The sequence below is a fragment of the Hibiscus syriacus genome, unplaced genomic scaffold (assembly GCF_006381635.1).
Source record: "Hibiscus syriacus cultivar Baekdansim isolate YM2019G1 unplaced genomic scaffold, ASM638163v2 tig00111587_pilon, whole genome shotgun sequence".
In the NCBI taxonomy this organism is placed as follows: domain Eukaryota; kingdom Viridiplantae; phylum Streptophyta; class Magnoliopsida; order Malvales; family Malvaceae; genus Hibiscus; species Hibiscus syriacus.
In genome coordinates, this window is record NW_024063129.1 from 501,843 (window position 1) to 519,323 (window position 17,481).

General features: G+C 36.6%; 2 protein-coding genes and 2 pseudogenes across 2 annotated transcripts; 1 reads left to right on the forward strand and 3 right to left on the reverse strand.

The window, feature by feature from the left end:
- Positions 1–1,452: 1,452 nt before the first annotated feature.
- On the reverse strand, positions 1,453–3,437 carry LOC120165696 (annotated as a pseudogene).
- A 1,076-nt stretch (positions 3,438–4,513) lies between these two features.
- On the forward strand, positions 4,514–6,593 carry LOC120165684 (annotated as a pseudogene).
- Positions 6,594–6,817: 224 nt separating this feature from the next.
- LOC120165709 (serine/threonine protein phosphatase 2A 57 kDa regulatory subunit B' beta isoform-like) lies at positions 6,818–11,210 on the reverse strand. Its single transcript, XM_039175171.1, has 2 exons — positions 9,724–11,210; positions 6,818–7,464 (listed from the first exon to the last, which is right to left on the reverse strand). The coding sequence occupies exons 1-2, from the start codon at positions 10,861–10,863 to the stop codon at positions 7,141–7,143; spliced, it is 1,464 nt and encodes a 487-aa protein (XP_039031102.1). The 5' UTR covers positions 10,864–11,210; the 3' UTR covers positions 6,818–7,140.
- On the reverse strand, positions 8,683–9,303 carry LOC120165710. Its single transcript, XM_039175172.1, has 2 exons — positions 9,181–9,303; positions 8,683–9,100 (listed from the first exon to the last, which is right to left on the reverse strand). Exons 1-2 carry the CDS (start codon positions 9,300–9,302, stop codon positions 8,905–8,907), a joined length of 318 nt encoding a protein of 105 aa, XP_039031103.1. The 5' UTR covers position 9,303; the 3' UTR covers positions 8,683–8,904.
- Positions 11,211–17,481: the final 6,271 nt, after the last annotated feature.

Below are 17,481 nucleotides of genomic sequence, written 5' to 3' on the forward strand. Positions count from 1 at the left end.
TCTTCGCTGCATTGAGCTTTATGCAACAACTGGTGGAGAAGATTCTCGAGGAGCTAAAACCCCGGCCTAGCTGCATTATATATGACAGGAATTTCACTTGGATTGGTGAAACGGCAGCCAAGTATCAAATTCCCAGGATCTGGCTCGATGGAAAGAACTGTTTATCTCTTTTCTGTAATCATAATTTGACCAAATCCAACGTCCATGAATGCCTCTCCCATGGGGCAGCCTGTACATTTTCAGTGCCTGGATTATCCGATAGAATCGAATTCAGGCAGCTACCTGGGAGCCTCAACCCCTGGGTTTCATCAACCATGAAGGAGCAAAGTGAACAGGCAAAGCAGGCGGAAGAAGGAGCGGATGGGTTGATTATAAACAGTTTTGAGGGGCTGGAAACTGAGTATTTTGAATCATTTCAAAAGGTTACGAAGTAAAAAGTGTGGTGCATAGGTCCTGTTTCACTAATCAACGGGAACAATCACGAGCAAGCTCAGAGGGGAAACGAAGGTTCATTGGCTGATGGAAACCAGTGCTTGAAATGGCTTGATTCATGGCCACCAAATTCAGTAATCTACGCTTGTTTCGGTAGCCTGAGTCGACAAACACCCATGCAGTTTATCGAACTCGGTTTAGCCTTGGAAGCATCGGAAAGACCATTCATTTGGGTCATCAGAGGAGCCCGAGGAGGGTATAAGAAAGGAGAAATAGAGAAATGGTTGAAAGAAGAGGGATTCGAGGATCGGATAAGGGGAAGAGGGCTGTCGATGAGAGGATGGGCGTCACAAGTTTTAATCTATCGCACCCGTCGACGGAGGGTTCTTGACACACTGCGGGTGGAACTCGACGCTCGAAGGGATATGCGCGGGCTTGCCGATGATAGCATGGCCATTGTTCTCCGAGCAATTCATGAACGAGAAGTTGGTGGTGCAGATACTGAAAGTTGGCGTGGTGTGGGCGTTGAAACAGCAGTGCAGATGGGAGAGGAAGAATCTGGGCCATTGTGAAGAAGGAAGATATTGTGAATGCAATGGAGAGATTAATGGATGGAGAAGAAGATAGGCGGAAATGGGCAAAAGAGCTCGCGGAAATGGCCATGAGAGCAGCTGAAGAAGGAGGTTCGTCTCACTTAATATTACGCTACTAATTGAATATGTCAAACAACAAGCCGCCGGCCGGAAGTGACTAGATTCAGATTAAAAAGGTTAAGAGAGAATCTAATTATAGTAACAAGAAGCAGCCTGTCGGAATTTTTTTAAAAGAAAAATATTTATTTCCAAATATGTCAAATATTAAAGTGATAAAATAAAGCTTTTGGTTCCCATAAATTGACTTCATAAAACATAGCAAGTAATCAAATAAACACTAAACAAGTAAAAAACTTGTTTCTGCAAAATCATTGACACTTGTAAACGAAGTTAGTTTTACAATAAGCCTGCTGATCTGAGAACAGCTTTAAAGTTCTCTTCACTTCTCCAGTCAGGAACCTGCATCCAACATCACATTTCCAAAATCAAAAGCATAAAAAAACAAATAACTAAGCATGGGAGGGACCTACCTCTGCTACTTTCGTGCCGAAATGATTTTCGATTTTTGACATTATCATTTCGTCCGTATCACTCATAATAAGTTGAACACAGCTCCTGTAAATCAGATAGAAATAACACAAGAAAAGTTATATTATAAACAACATTTGAATTGAATAAATGTACCTGATGTCCACCGAAAGGAACACACGGAGATGGGATATAAAGGGGTTCAATTCCCATAGAAAGGAAAATCACATTTTCATTTCAAGAACTTGATAACTTACCCTTGCAGCCAAATCACCCTGCTCTGCCAATTCTATGCAAGTAAACCTCACAATAAGGCACCGTGCGATTTGTCATGTTTCACAGGAAGGTCATAATTGATCACCAAATTGACCTGTAGAAAGATACAATATCAGGATGATGCATTTTGTAAGCAGCAAGGCAACTTAGAACAATGAAGGGCAATGGTACCTGTTGCTGATCAAAACCACGGGCAAGAAGGTCGGTTGAAATGAGGACTTGAGTCAGCCCATCTTTAAACTCTTTCACTATCTTGTCTCGGTCTTCTTGTTTGAGAGCACCTTGAATAGTTGTATAGTCATAACCAAACTCGGCAAGGGACTTATGCAACATTGTTGCACTGTTCCTTGTGCGGACAAATATAATTGTCTGTTCTACACGCTCTCCGAATTCAAAAATTATATCCTTGACCACCATATCCTTAGAAAGTTCATATGGAACATTCACTTGATACTGCTTCACTGACTCCAATGATAGTTCTTCCTTCTTAATGAATAATTGATTATGATCACTGCTTACTATTATCGATATATAGTTCTTGACAATTTCATTAAATGTGGCAGAAAACAGGAGTACCTAGGCATTGATTCAAATCCAGGCATTCAATCAATCACTGTTTTCCGAAACGACGAATGCAACTAAATAGTGATGATAACTACTTTTATTACCCATATAAACTAGCCTTTTTAGACAAAACACATGTATTCGTTCATTGGCATCAATATAATTAGATATTCTAATCCATGAGCATTCTTCATAATGATTAAACATACAATCTATCCAAAAAAGACTTAACATAAAGAAAGTTTAAGTTGGCATATAAAAAAAGAGGCTGTCACACCACATTCTAGATCGAATAAATAACATTTAGAATAGACTCATAACACAAACCTGGCAGTGAGAACTGATATTTTTTACATTCTCCATTATATACAAAGATTCGCCTTTAAATCCATCCTGAAATCAACGAAAAACAATCAGTTCATCTAACCGTGAACTCAAACCATTAAATCATATGATCGCGCAACATAATTAAAGCAATGTTCATCCTTCCAAAACAAATCATCTAACCTTCAAATACATAGACAAGTAAAGCTCCAAAATTTTCCACAAGAAACAAGTAAATATTAAATTGCAACAAAGATGATTTGTTTTTTTGTTTTCCTGATACCGAGAATATGAGAATATAAAATTATAAATGTCACCAAAAGCACGGGCAAACAAACAAGTAAAACAAAGGTTACCTCGGCAAGCATGTGATCAGCCTCATCAAACACAAGAATCTTCAGAAAACTCACAACCAATTTCTTGGCCAACATCCAGATCTTAATAGTGCCAAGAGTGCCAATAACTACTTGCGCTATAATAGGAAGCCGTTGATGTATGGAACTATGATCCGTTGGAACAGCACATTCTGAAGTGATCCCAGTATACTAAGCACTTCCAAATTCTGCAAAAATGGATCCAAAATCCATCATCAAAAACCAAATATCATTAAACATCGAAAATTCAAAAATCCCAATAGTTAAACCTGAATAGCCAGTTCTTTAGTGGGGCAAATACACAATGCCTGAGAGCTTTTAGCTTGGGATCAACACGGAACAGCATTCCAAGCATAAAGCAAGCGGTTTTCCCAGAACTGTTATGAGCTTGAGCAATTAAATCCTTATAAGGGGGATCCAAAATCATAGGCAAACTAATGGCTTGGATTTACTAGGCTTTTCAAATTTCATCTCAACGTATACTCCCTTCAATAGTTCTGGCGACAAATTCAATTCCTCAAACGTAAATGCCGATGTGTATGGTGTATCCCCTGATGTAACCTGAAAATCCAAACAAAAATTCCAAGTCAAAACCCTGTATCGCAGTCAAACTAAAGATGGAAACGTTTAAATGTGCTTTCAGTTTCTACATTCTTGGAGGAAATTCATTTATTCTGCTTCTAAATTAAGACTTCTAATCCTGGATGCCTTTGATTTAAAAATCAAAGTTCAACGGATTACAACATTGTTGACATTGATTAAATCTTCAAATAGAAAAGATTAAATTCTCCAAAAATCAACGCAGAAAGATTAAATTTCACAGGGATATAATTAAACGTGACAAAAAACACAGATGTTTTAGATTCAGGGATTTATACGGCTTCTATATTGGAGTCCTCAGGTTCATTGATGGTCATTTTGTTGTCGTTGATTGTTAGGTTTACAACGTGACTGCCAATTCACCTATGGTGTTGACGAGCCCGGTTCCATCGCCGTTTGGTTTCAAATTTTCTTCAATCGGTAATTTATTTTTTAATAGTGAGAATGAAGCAGGGATTATATAGTGCTCAAGTGACACTGAGTTGGGTTTTAGCGGTTCAGCTTAATTGTTAAGCGGTATTTTAGGTTTGCTTAAATAGTGACGCGGTGAGGGAAGTTAGGGAGGTAACTTCATTGGAGTGAGGTCCTAATTAAAATATTATTATTTAAAAAATTAATTGTCCCAAATTATAACTTTAATTCTAATATTTTTTTAATATTTTACTTTTTGTCCTAAGCTATGACCATCCTTCTAAATTGTTTCTTAAGTTTTTTAATATTTTAATTTCATCTCAAACTTGACTTTCAGTGCAAACTATGAAAAAGACAACACAAAACAAAACCCCAAGAAAATGAACAACGTTAGTGTGGGGAGTTCTCAGCTAGTCCACGCTCCTGTACTTTCTCCTCGTACAAACACATTGATTCTCGATTTTCTCTGCGGTCTCTCTTTGAACGAAATTTCCTTACTTCGTCATCTCCATTAAAACAAGCCCCACTGTGCTTTTGAGAGTTGGCCATCCATTTCTAACCCAAGTTCATTTCTTTATTGTCGTCATCATTGGATACAATTGAGATTTTGAAAAGAGATTAAAAAGCAGTGTTTTTTTTTAAATTTTCGGATAGAAAAATCGAGATGGGATCATCTTCAGGGCAAAGCAATGGAAGCTATGATCTTTCATTCAAGATCTTATTGATCGGAGATTCCGGGTTGGCAAGAGTAGTTTGCTCGTTAGCTTAATTTCAGCTTCTGCAGAAGATCTAGCTCCCACCATTGGTTCATTCTTCTTCTTTTTTACTCAAAATTCTTGGATCTTAGATAAGTTTATGGTAATTTTTTATTTGGGTTTTGTTTGGGATTTTAAGATCAAGTTGATTACAGTTGGTGGGAAGAGGTTAAAGCTTACCATATGGGATACCGGTAACAACCTCGTATCAATACCATCTTATATTTCTTATTAGTCTTTTAAGTTTCAAAATTTGTAGCTTGTTAGTCTACTTGAAGTCAACTGTCACTGATTTTACATCAATCTCAAGTGTTTTCTGCTTGGATTTTGATCCTTTTATCCATTAAATTGTTAGTCTACTTAAATGTGATGTTGTTCCATTTTTTATCTTTGATTAGTTCTCTATTTATTAAAATGATTGTCTTGGAACATGGAGAAATCATATGATTGATTTGTGGAACCATAATGCATCATGTAGCTGGGCAGGAAAGGTTCAGAGCATTGACAAGCTCTTACTATAGAGGTGCCCAAGGGATCATACTTGGTAAGTTTATCTTTTGGTGCATGTATGAGTTTCAGTACTTTCTATATTTTGATCCGATGCAGCGCATCGTCGGTTTCAATTTACGAATGTTGACGATCCGATTCTCTGCAAAATTGTATCATAAGCTTTCAGGCGTCTGATAGCAATCTTGATTGAACTGAATTCTAGGTCCCTGTAGCAGACACTTTCATGAATTAGCATGCATCATGTAGAATATCGATCGAACTTTCCTCTTGGACTGGTACTTAAAATTACTGCAATGGTGACTTATTTATTGGCTTTGGCTTTAGTTTACGATGTAATACAGAGAGAAACCTTCACTAATCTGTCTGATGTTTGGGCCAAAGAATTGGAGCTCTATTCTACCAATCAGGAGTGTGTCAAGATGCTCGTTGGAAATAAAGTTGATAGAGTAAGTTTCTTCTTGACAATTTCATAGTCTTGGAAAGAGCTCATATGCTCTATTCATGATGAAGAAACCTTATGGAACAAAGTTTGTTAATAAAGATCATAGGACCCCGTAAATGCCTTGAAGGTTTTTCCTTTTCGTGTCGTCTCAAACTTTGAAGCATTGATTCCTTCTGGATAGCAGCCGTCTTATATTACCGATCTGTTGATGTTGCAAATTGTGGTTTCTTGTATGAAAACTCCGTTTTGAGTCATTTTCTTTTGATTCATATGCTTCATTACATTCGATCTGTTTACATTTCAGGATTCTGAGAGGGCAGTAAGTAGGGAAGAAGGAACTGCGCTTGCAAAAGAGCTCGGATGCATGTTTCTTGAATGCAGTGCTAAAACAAGAGAAAACGTGGAGCAATGCTTTAAGGAGCTTGCATTGAAGGTAAAGTTTTCCATTTTGAATCATTTTTTTTTCTTTTGATTCATATGCATGTTTCTTTGTTTTCCATTAAATATTGCCTATAGTGTGATGCGTATGAGTTGGCTGCAGATTCTTAATATTTGTGGATTTTTTTACAGATAATGGAAGTTCCGATTTTTTGGAAGAAGGGTCTGCTTTAGGGAAGAGAAACATCTTAAAGCAGAAACCAGAGTGTAAGGCTCATCAAGGCCGTGGATGTTGCTCTTAAATTGCAGATATATCTTACTATATTTCTTCTTTCCGAGTCGAGTGCAAGTGAGTTTGAAAGGTTGCTCCTTTTAAATTAGAGAAAATGAAATCAATTAATAAAGGAGACTAAACATCAGAGCGACCTTTCTTCTTTCCAATGGGAGCTCCTTTTCTATTTGTTTATACTGTTCTTATGTTCCAATGGTGAATCATCTAGGGAAAAAAAATCTTGATTTGATCCAACCATGAACGATTGAGAAGCTTGACTTGCAATCAACCAAATGAGATGCAGCCAAGAAGAAAATGGAAATTTGGATTCCCTAAGATCCAATTGCAGAATAATTTGATCCAAGCTTTGAGTCTTAAATGGATGAAAAATACAACTAGTGCTGTCAATAAAAATAAAAAATCTGATAATTTTCATGTTGGAAGAACATATAGCTTGACAAAAAAAAAATACAAGTTGTTCCTCACAGATCATTCTTAGCTGCAGAATGTTTTACTAACCAATTTAATACATTTTAAATTACATTGATCGCCGCTCTTTCTCGGGTATCTTCAATGATCATTTTCAGCCCCAAATTTAAAACTTAGATTGAAAAGAGAATACCACCAAAATGAAGAAAGGGAGCAGCAGCACAGCCATCATCCAGCAGCTCTGATTCATCCGTTAGGCTGTAACCATATCATCTTTCCCTCTCTCCGCTGCTGCATCCACCATTTTTTTCCAAGTCATTTCTCGTTGCTCTTCCACCTCTTGGGCTCTGGATTCTTTCTCTTCAAATTGTCTTTCACACTCATCGAATAACTCAGCATCCATTGCCATGAAAACCTTTTGCACATTCACAGTCAACCCATGAATAGCCTGATTCCAATGGTTTTGGATATTCTTCTCCAATGCCTTGAAGATGATCGGTAATATCACCTGCCGGTTTTGGGCAATTAAGCTCACAATGTGCTCATTATTCCACAAGAAGAGGGCTCTCTCTGCGACCTGCAACACAAATCGGTCTTAAGAAGAATTCCAAAGAAAAAAAAGGTTTTAAAAAGCAGTCAACAATTGTGTAGCAACCCATTCCCTCCAACAATTCTAAATTACAACGACCACTGTAGAAACCTTACTAACAAAAGTAAATAACCAAAAACGTAAATGTTCCACCATATACTGCTTTGCAACAGGTAATCCACTGAGGGTGAATCTTAGCTCGACAAAAACAGCTTAATAATTATTCAACCATATGGAAGTTAAGGGAAAATGCCACAAAAGGCTAAAGGGAAAAAAAAGAGTAAAAGGGATGTAGGGGAATAATAAGTAAAGGTAGAATCACCAGACTGAAGATTATGACTAAGGGACTCGTGATGACACTACAATGTGTAGAATCTACAGGCAACAAGGGTTGCAAATGAACTTCAAACTAACACCATTAAAGAAGAAATTGTTGTTCAAATTTTGGATAAATTATGTCAAAGATTACCATCTATGCAAGGAAAGAGAAACAACAAACAAAATTCCAAAGCAACCACAGTTCGATGTTTGGGCCAATGTATAACTTTTCATAAACTCTTAAAGTTAACTGATCATGAGGACAACAGTAGAAACTCAATGATGCAAGACACTGCATAAAGCAAAAGCAATTGAATTTTCCCTGTTCTTGGCAAACAGAAACCCTGCCAAAGGATCTCATTCAAACAAGCATATATAATATAACATGGGAGAAAACTGAAACTAATAGCTTACTGAATTGGACGCTGGATAGAAATAGAGAAGCTACTGGAGTGGAATGTAAACAGAAATGTTCAAGGTTCAAATCTATATTGCTCCGACTCCTAATTTCTGTTTAAATACATGTCCAACACATTTTTGGAAACAAGTATCGAGATAACCCTCAAAACCAATTTCCAGAAACATATAAGAAATTATTAAACTTACATACAAGTAGGGGTGTGCAAAAAAACCCAATCCGACAGATCCGATCCATTTTTCAATTTATAGTTCGGATCGGGTATCCGATTTTTTTCGGATTTTCGGATCGGATACGGATCGATCAAAATCCAATTTCGAATTATCCGAAAATTTGGATATCCGATCCGTTTTTCAATTTTCGGATAGTTCGGATCGGTATCCGAATTTTTTTCGGATTTTCGGATCGGATACGGATTGATCAAAATTCAATTTCGGATTATCCGAAAACCCGAAAAAATTTGGGCTATATTTAGCAAAACAAGAGTTTGGGTTTTGATCTAAAATTGATTTTGGGTGAGCAGATTTCAGGTTCTTGAATGCGTTGAAATACTGCTCGGGGTGGAGTCTTGTTGTGGGAGAATCTGTTGAGAGCCCAAAATCATGGGAGTTGAAGCCTTCAACATTGTCATACACACGAAAGACTCAAATGCAAAGCACCTATGACTTTCTTTCGCGAAAACAGCTCCAGGTTCAAAGGTTTCGGCAGCAGCCCCGAGATCCCATATTGCCAACTCCATTCGTCTTCACAAAACTCCGTGCAGATCTCAAAGAGAAGTGTAAAACTTGCACAAAATGTCCCGGGTTCAACTTCGTAAACTGGATATCATCAAACATCGACAACGGGGCACTGGCGTTTAATTTCCTTTCCAAGGACCTGTTAAAGGCACTGCAATATTGAAGTCGCTTGTGAAGCAAAGCAATGTCGGAACCTTGGACGATATTCACAATTAAATCATATCTACTCACTTGCTTACTGAGTTTTCTAAGTTCCAGCTGATGAACAACATGGCGAAGTACATGGCACCCAAGGAGAATATGATGTAGAAAAATCCATAGCTATAGCGGATAGCATCCTCTAGTTTCACCATATCTTTGCTAAACTGGGAAATCATAAAAGCTATTAAGTGTTTCTTATTTGATTAATGCTTTTATTATGTTAATTTTTTTTGAATTTTTTGCCAAAAAAAAAATCGGATTCGGATCCGGATATTCGGATATCCAATCTGAAATTTCGGATCGGATATGGATCATTACTTTAGGTATCCGAAATTTTTGGATATCCGACAATGCACACACCCCTACATACAAGTACCAAAAGTTATAGGAGAAAAATATCAAAACCTGACAACAATTGGACATCAAAATCATAGTTAATCCAATTTTAGCAACAAATCATCACTCTACAATTCTGAATACTAATGGTTCCTAAAGATGAATAAGAACGCAAACTATCAGAATTTTGCAAACCCAAAATGACATATTGAAAAGATAAACGCCCTTATGTATTACCTGAAAATGAGAGCTATTGAGGCAACGAGCAATCTGGCTGAAAAGAGGAACCATCCATCGTTGGAACTCGGCAGGCTGAGTTGCTTCAAGTACTTCTTCAAGTTCTGCAAGGAAAAGAACTTCTTTTTGACAATTAGTCAAAGGCCAATACTTCAACAACCCTCTAATAACAGTGTCAGCCAACTTGGAATCCTTCTCAACGAACTGAATTATACAATAAGACAACTGCTGGTGATACACTGCTACAGATTTCGCCTTATGCAAAGGAATCAATGCTCTCACTAGAAACAACTTATGTTCCTCTTTCATGGGCAAAGCGAAGCCATTAATAATACTTCCAAGAATCTCCAAAAGCTCCCCAATCCCGTTATGCCTCTCTGTTTCGTATATAAACCAATAGAAAATATTATTTATGGCTTTCCTGATAAACGGACGATGGACCATGAATTTACCATAAATCCTATGAAGAATGGTTTTCAAAAACTCCCTTTCCCTGTGATCCTCTGAATCAAACAAATCAAGCAACTTCAGAACAAATGAATGATCAATGTATCTCTTAGCAGCCTTAGTGTCTGTATCCGAAGACACTACATATCTCAAAAGAAGCTCGTAAACAACCTGTAAATGCGGCCACGAGGGTTCCAAGTAGCCTTCATCTTCTTCAGAATCCCTCGCTTCTTGGCCCGTGTTCTCGTGAGACGCCGGAGGGAGGCACCGAAAAATGTTGACTCCAATCATTTTAATCATCTCTTCCTGACACACATCCGAGATTTTGGCCGACCCGGCTTGGATGAAATCCAATAGCTCCAGCAGTGTTTGCCGCTTGATTTCTTTTTCACGGGTCGATTTCAAGGTATCGGAGAAATCGAATTGGAAGCAACAAATCTGTAATTTTCTCATGAACAAGTTCTGTCTCTCCGAAACGGAGACTTCGCGAAATAATGGCAAGGGTTCCACGGTGGTCATCGGTGGTGGGACCATAGGGACGTCGGCGTTTTGGGCTGGAGCGACGACCGCATTGGAGTTTGGACCCGACCCGGGGTTGTTGGAACTTGGTTGACCGTACCCGTATAAAGATGCATCTGTTGAATTCGATTTGGAAGACTTCCGTTGCCCTCCTTTGATAATTTTCTTAAACATTTTGGACCAAGAAAAGAAACCCTAGTAAGGATTACGCTGGACTAATCGAACTAGGGATTAAAGAACTTGACGGCGGAGGTTCAGAGGCTTCACCCTAAGAAAGAATACTCAAAACCGGATCTGACGGTAACAATGGTTCCTGAAATGATCAGATTTCATCAAAGTTGATTGACCGGAAATTTGGAAAGAGTCGCTCGGAAAAAGAAGATCGCCGGAATGTGATCAGCTGATCTGACGGTGCTGCTGCTCCGTCGACCAAGTATAGCAAGGACCAGATTAATGAAAAAAAGAAACAGAAGGAAACAAGGAAAAAAAAGTAACGAGAAGTGGAGGGTAATTATGGGAAAGAAAAAGCTGTTTGAAAAATGAAGAGAAATGATTGCAAAAACACCTTTACAGTAGTTTTATTGAAATAAATTAGGATTAATCTCTTTTTCACACGGATTAATTTTGCAAAACTACCCAACTTATCAATGGGATTCTAAATTGATCTTTATACTTCACGATGTTCCTAATTGAGTCCTTAAAGTATAAATAATATATTAATCGAGTATTTCATCAACCTAATCTTCAGTTCAAGTGGTAAAGCCTAATTAAATTTGATTTAAAACATGTGAATTAAATTATAATTATGTATGTATTGATTTTATGGATAATTTAGATCAAACTTTTTCAAGAAAAAGTGCCAATATAATTTACACAATTTATTTATTGTCTGACATATTAGATTTAAATTATCTTTATAATGAATATACACTAAAAAAACATAATAAATATATACATTGACCATTTGATTCATATATTTTAAATATGATCTATATTATATTTAAGTTGACATGTAACATCAAACTGATAATTATATTGTGAAAATAACATCAAACTGATATATTTTAAATATGATCTATCTTTTTTAAACATTTTGACCTTCACACTATTTTAATTTTTGGTCAAAACAAACTATGATGGATGAAAATCGTTAGTTGATTAATGATAAACACACATGTTACTAACGTAATATTTTCACATGTGATCAATTACTAACATGATGTGTGTCATGTCATTACTTTGGTTACATGACATTAAATTTGTTGTACATATTTTGTCATCACTTTAGATGATATGACACATGTCACTCCATCAATTAAGTACATATAAAAATTTATGTTTTTTAACCAAAAGTTAAAATATTGAGAGTTAAAATAATCCTAAAATAGAAAAAGGGTAAGATCGTCATTTTTATAAACATTTGAGATATTTTTTTTCATGAGAAAATAACCTCAGTGACCAAAAACGCCTTATAATATACGATTTTAACCAACTTTTTTTGGATTTGCCAAAATGACCAACTAAATCGCAATGTGATCGATAATTCGCAACACGATCTCCGGTATCGCAAATCAGTTTCCAGATTCGCAACGCGATTCTGACTATCGCATTGCGATTTTCCTAATTCGCAATGCGAATACGTAAATCGCAATGCGAATACGTAAATCGCAACGCGAATCTGACTATCGCAACGAGATTCTGACTATCGCAACGAGATTCTGATTATCGTAACGAGATTCTGACTATCGCAACGCGATTCTGACTATCACAATACTGAATTTCAAATTCGCAACTCGATTTCTGAATTCGCGACAGGTTTTAGTTTCGCAACACAAATGTTTTGGGTATATAACTACGCATCAGTAGAAACTCATAACCTAAATCCCTAAATCGTAACTCATTCCATCTCCATCTATCACTCTCTCCAACGACATCCGTTCCTATATCCAACGACATCCTTCCCCATCCGGCAACAGGTTTTAGTTTCGCAGTTCGTTTGTTTAGTAAACTAATTTACAATAATGAAATCATCTAATGTTGATCATGTTTGGATAGATTTGTGTTTTGGAGGGTCATGGGAGAATGTTCATGGTGTTTTACAATATATGCATTTACCCATGAATCTTCAACTAAAAATATCATTAAAAAAAGTTAACTTATGAAACTCTAATGTTACGTGTTACAAATAAATTGAATTTAGAGCCCCTAAGTGGATTTAGGCTATCTTATCAAAGAAATGGTAAAGTTTATTTGTTAACCGACAATGAAGATGTTGAACGATTCATTGCTTACATTAGTGTTTCAAGTGATGATGTTACATTGTATATTGTTGAACCTAGAATTAGTGAAGTTGGGTCAGTAGCAGGTAGTAATCAACTAAGTTTTTCAACCCCAGTTTATGGTGCTCAAAATTTAATGGTTCCACCACAATTTCATCACCAAGTAAATATTGTTTCACCACATTTCCAATACCAAACACAATCTCAAAACCCACAACCTTTCCCTAATCCAAATCCCAATCAACTTTCAGCACCAAATTCCGGTTTTCGTATTGACCAGTTAGACGATGATGAGCCAACAGAAAAAATTGTGAGTACTAGTCAGTATTCGAAATTTGATCTTGGTCAATACCCTGACTTTGATCTTGGTCAATACTCGGATTTTGATGATTTTTCAGAAGAAGAAACAGACCCTGCGTGTAATGATTTTGATATTGGTTAATACCCGAATTTTGATGATGAAACAGTCGTTGCCGAGAAAGATGTTGTTGATGATAATGAGGAGGAAGTTACGACTGTAAATGAACATGTTGAACATCCATTCTGTAATTCATATAACCCTGAAGAAGAAAAAGAAGAAGAAGAAATCCCCAAAGAAAAGTCCCCGAAGAAAATGTCATGGGAGTATAACTGGAATATGCCAGAATTACTTCAGATACTGGAAGAAGAGTTGGTAAAGATAGCAGTTGATTGTTACACAAAAATTATTCGTATCAAGAAAGATGATTGTTTTGATACAAAGGAAGACTTGAAGATAGCTTTGTATACGAAATGTGTGGAAGATGGCTATCAACTAAAAGTTAACAAATCAAGCAAAGATCGTTTCGAAACAAGGTGTATGATTGACAAAAACTGTACGTGGCGTATGATTGCAAAGAGGATAAAAGATTGTGAAATGTTTCAAGTTAGGACTTTTATTGATAAACATACATGTTCAAGAACCCAATTTTTTCCTCACTATAGACAGGCAAGCAAAAAGGTGTTGGGTGGTTTTCTGGCTGAGTTAATGTTTTTGAATGGCATGGTATATCGGGGACATGAAATTATGACTGACATGAATGCTCGGTTCAAGATTAGTATCTCATATTCTCAAGCTTGGAGAGCCAAATGTTATGCCTTGGAATTGTTGAGGGGGTCGCCAGAAGCATCGTTTGCCCAACTGCCAGCTTATTGTCACAATTTAAAGCTGAAAAATCCTGGGTCGGTAACTCATATCAAAACAGATAGAGATGGACGCTTTGAGTTGCTATTTATCGTCATTGGTGTTGCGGTTAGTAAATCAATATAATTTTGTTGACTCATTTTTGTTAGTTACATGCATTTCACATTTAAATGATTATATTTCTTGTGTATATGATTTTGTAGATTCGTTCGTTTATTACTTGCATGCTCCCAGTTATTATAGTTGACGGAGCACATTTAAAAGGTCGATACCTTGGAGTAAACTTATTAGCAGTAGCCATAGATGCTAACAATGGGATACTGCCAATAGCTTATGGGGTTGGCAAATCTGAAACCTCTGATTCATGGACATGGTTTATGGGGCATCTTAGGGATTGCATAGGTCCTATTAGCAATCTGACAATCATATCTGATAGGGTAAACTCAATTGACAACGCTGTTAGAATGTGTTTCCTAGATGCTTTTCATGGACTTTGTGGTGTTCATTTGTATAGAAATCTAAAATCAAGGTCTGCTGGTATAAAAAATCACAAATGGACATACTAGAAGGCTGTAAAAGCTTATCGGGAAGTGGATTTTAATAAGCATATAAACTGTTTAAGACGTGTTTTGCCTCAGTGTGCTCAAACACTAGAAGATGTCGGGTTTGAAAGATGGTCAAGAGTACATCAACTTGGAGCAAGATATGGTTTCATGACGTCTAATAGTGCATAATCAATCAACACTCTAAGTCGTCATTCCCAAAAATTACCCATTATTATGTTAATGAAGTTTTTTCGAGCCTCTATTCAACAGTGGTACTACAAGAAAAGAAACCATGCAGGTATTATTTCTTTAAATTCGTAACTTATCATATATTTTACTAAGTATTATTTATTTAAATTTACAGGAACATTAGAACATCGTGTTACACCATGGACTGAAAAAAAGATAACGAAACGTGTTGTGAAGTCAACGTCATGGAGAGTTGAACTATGTTCAAACACTTTGTTTGAAGTACTGGATAATAACTTAAATGGGCTTGTTGATCTAAATGCAAAGACGTGTAGTTGTATGAAATGGCAAATATCTGGTTATACGTGTGGCCATGTTATAAAAGTTTCTCTTCATCTAAACCAAGATGATTCAAGCACATACGCTATGGATTGCTACACTACAGAAGTATATCGACAGACTTATGTCGAGATTGTCTACCCTATTCTACATCCTTCTGAGTGGGACATACCAGATGACTTACAAATAGTTTTGCTACCAGACATGGACAGAAGGCTACCTAGCCGACCAAAAAGTCACGATCGTATACCGTTTAAGGGTGAAGAGAAGAAGAGATCGACATGTAGTCAGTGCAAGAAAAGTGGTCATACAAGGTTGAAATGTGGATCACCAGTGCCATCACAATCATCTTTTCCTCTACCAAAATATGGATCCTCATTAAAATCCCAATCACAACCGGCTTCACCTTTTGGGACTGTTAACTTAGGTGATTTTTAAATGCAAACGTTGTATTATGTGTATATTATGATTGAACTTTTAACATTTTCAGTTAGGCATGTATTAGTAACTTGAGTTTGAACATTGCTATGATATGTTCAGTTGTTATCACTTATTAGACATTCATTTGACTATCGCAACGCGAATATGACTATCGCAATACAAAAATGACTATCGCAACACGAAATTGACTATCGCAACGCGGAAATGACTATCGCAATGAGAGAATCGCAATGCGAAATGAAAATCGCAACGAGAGAATCGCAATGCGAAAATGAAAATCGCAATGCGAATTTAGTTTCGCGTTGCGATTTTCATTTTCGCATTGCGATTCTCTCGTTGCGATTTTCATTTCGCATTGCGATTCTCTATTTGCGATAGTCATTTCCGCGTTGCGATAGTCTGTTTTGCATTCAACATAATGCAGATTGAAATCAACAAATCAACTATTACATTTCAATCAATTAAACAAGCACAAATAATAATTATGTACACATCAATTAAACAAATCAACATTTACAAATCATCTTTTACAAATCAATTAAACAATCAAAAAAATAATAATAAGAATTATTTCCTCATCAATTATTGAATTAACTTTTGCACCCATACATCCATTTCACGCAGCTCACTTCAGGATTAACCTGCAGAAACCAAACATTGAATCAACAACACTTTCTACACATCTAAAACCTACAAACAACAAATTATTGAATTCTAGCTACTTAACCAAATATTTTCAAACCAAAAAGAGTATATATGTTTAACAACACTTGCATTTGACTTACAAATTATTTATGGACACTTTCATAATGCGGATACAGGTAGGCAGCGTCTCGCATATATCGTTCTAGCCATAAAATGCCGAAACCACAAGCCTACTGCACCTCTATCTCTATCGGTGGGAGGTAGAAACTGTGTACTTCCTGTCGTCAAACGCTCCAAGCACATGCATACGAGAGGACCACAATCCCCTCTGGCTTCCTTCGTTTGTTGTGGCGCGGGTCTCGTCTCTGATAACTGTAACATTGAACTTCTTTGGCTTATTGTTTCCAGAATTAGTCCAATAATTAATTGCAACCAAAAATTTAGCCAAATGAGAGCTCCATCCCTTAATAATATCTCTCAAATCAGACAATGATATGTAATTTATCATGCTGTCATATACTATTATCTTTAGGGATGGGAGCTGAAGCTCAACGAGAAGCCAATGAGTACGTTCCAAAACAGGGATAAACACCTGCATCGAAATGTAATAATTCAAATTGCGCACTTATTTATGAACACCTTTAAAATATTTAAACAAATAAATACTAACCTTATCAACCTCCCACCATGCAGGATAAAGTTTAGCTTGTCCATTAGCCAATACATATGATTCATGTCGTTGATTCTTCAAGTGAACTACGTGAAAAGACGTCGGCATAATTGTATATCGCGTTTTTTTTTATATTTTTCTTCAATTTCCTTACAATTAGAAGACGTGTCACCTATGCATCAATATGCTGTTTTACAAAAAAAGACATATATTAGTGAATTACATAAATTTTAAAAAAAAATTAATCAAACTGAAATATAAGAAGAAATATAAGACTTACCCCCCATCGAAATAGCCGTTGTCTTCAACCCCTAATAATACACCCCACCAAGACCGTTCAATCAACAAATGCATATCATCGTTGAGTTTGTATATGTCAGCGTAACACCCTTGGCTCCGCTCATGTAGATAAAAAACAACTGCGGTCTTAGCCCAAAGGGTATTATCCAGAATTGTTTCCTGTAGTTATTTCCTCTCCACTTCATCTGCCGGAATGGTACTGGACGGTAACTTATACGAAAG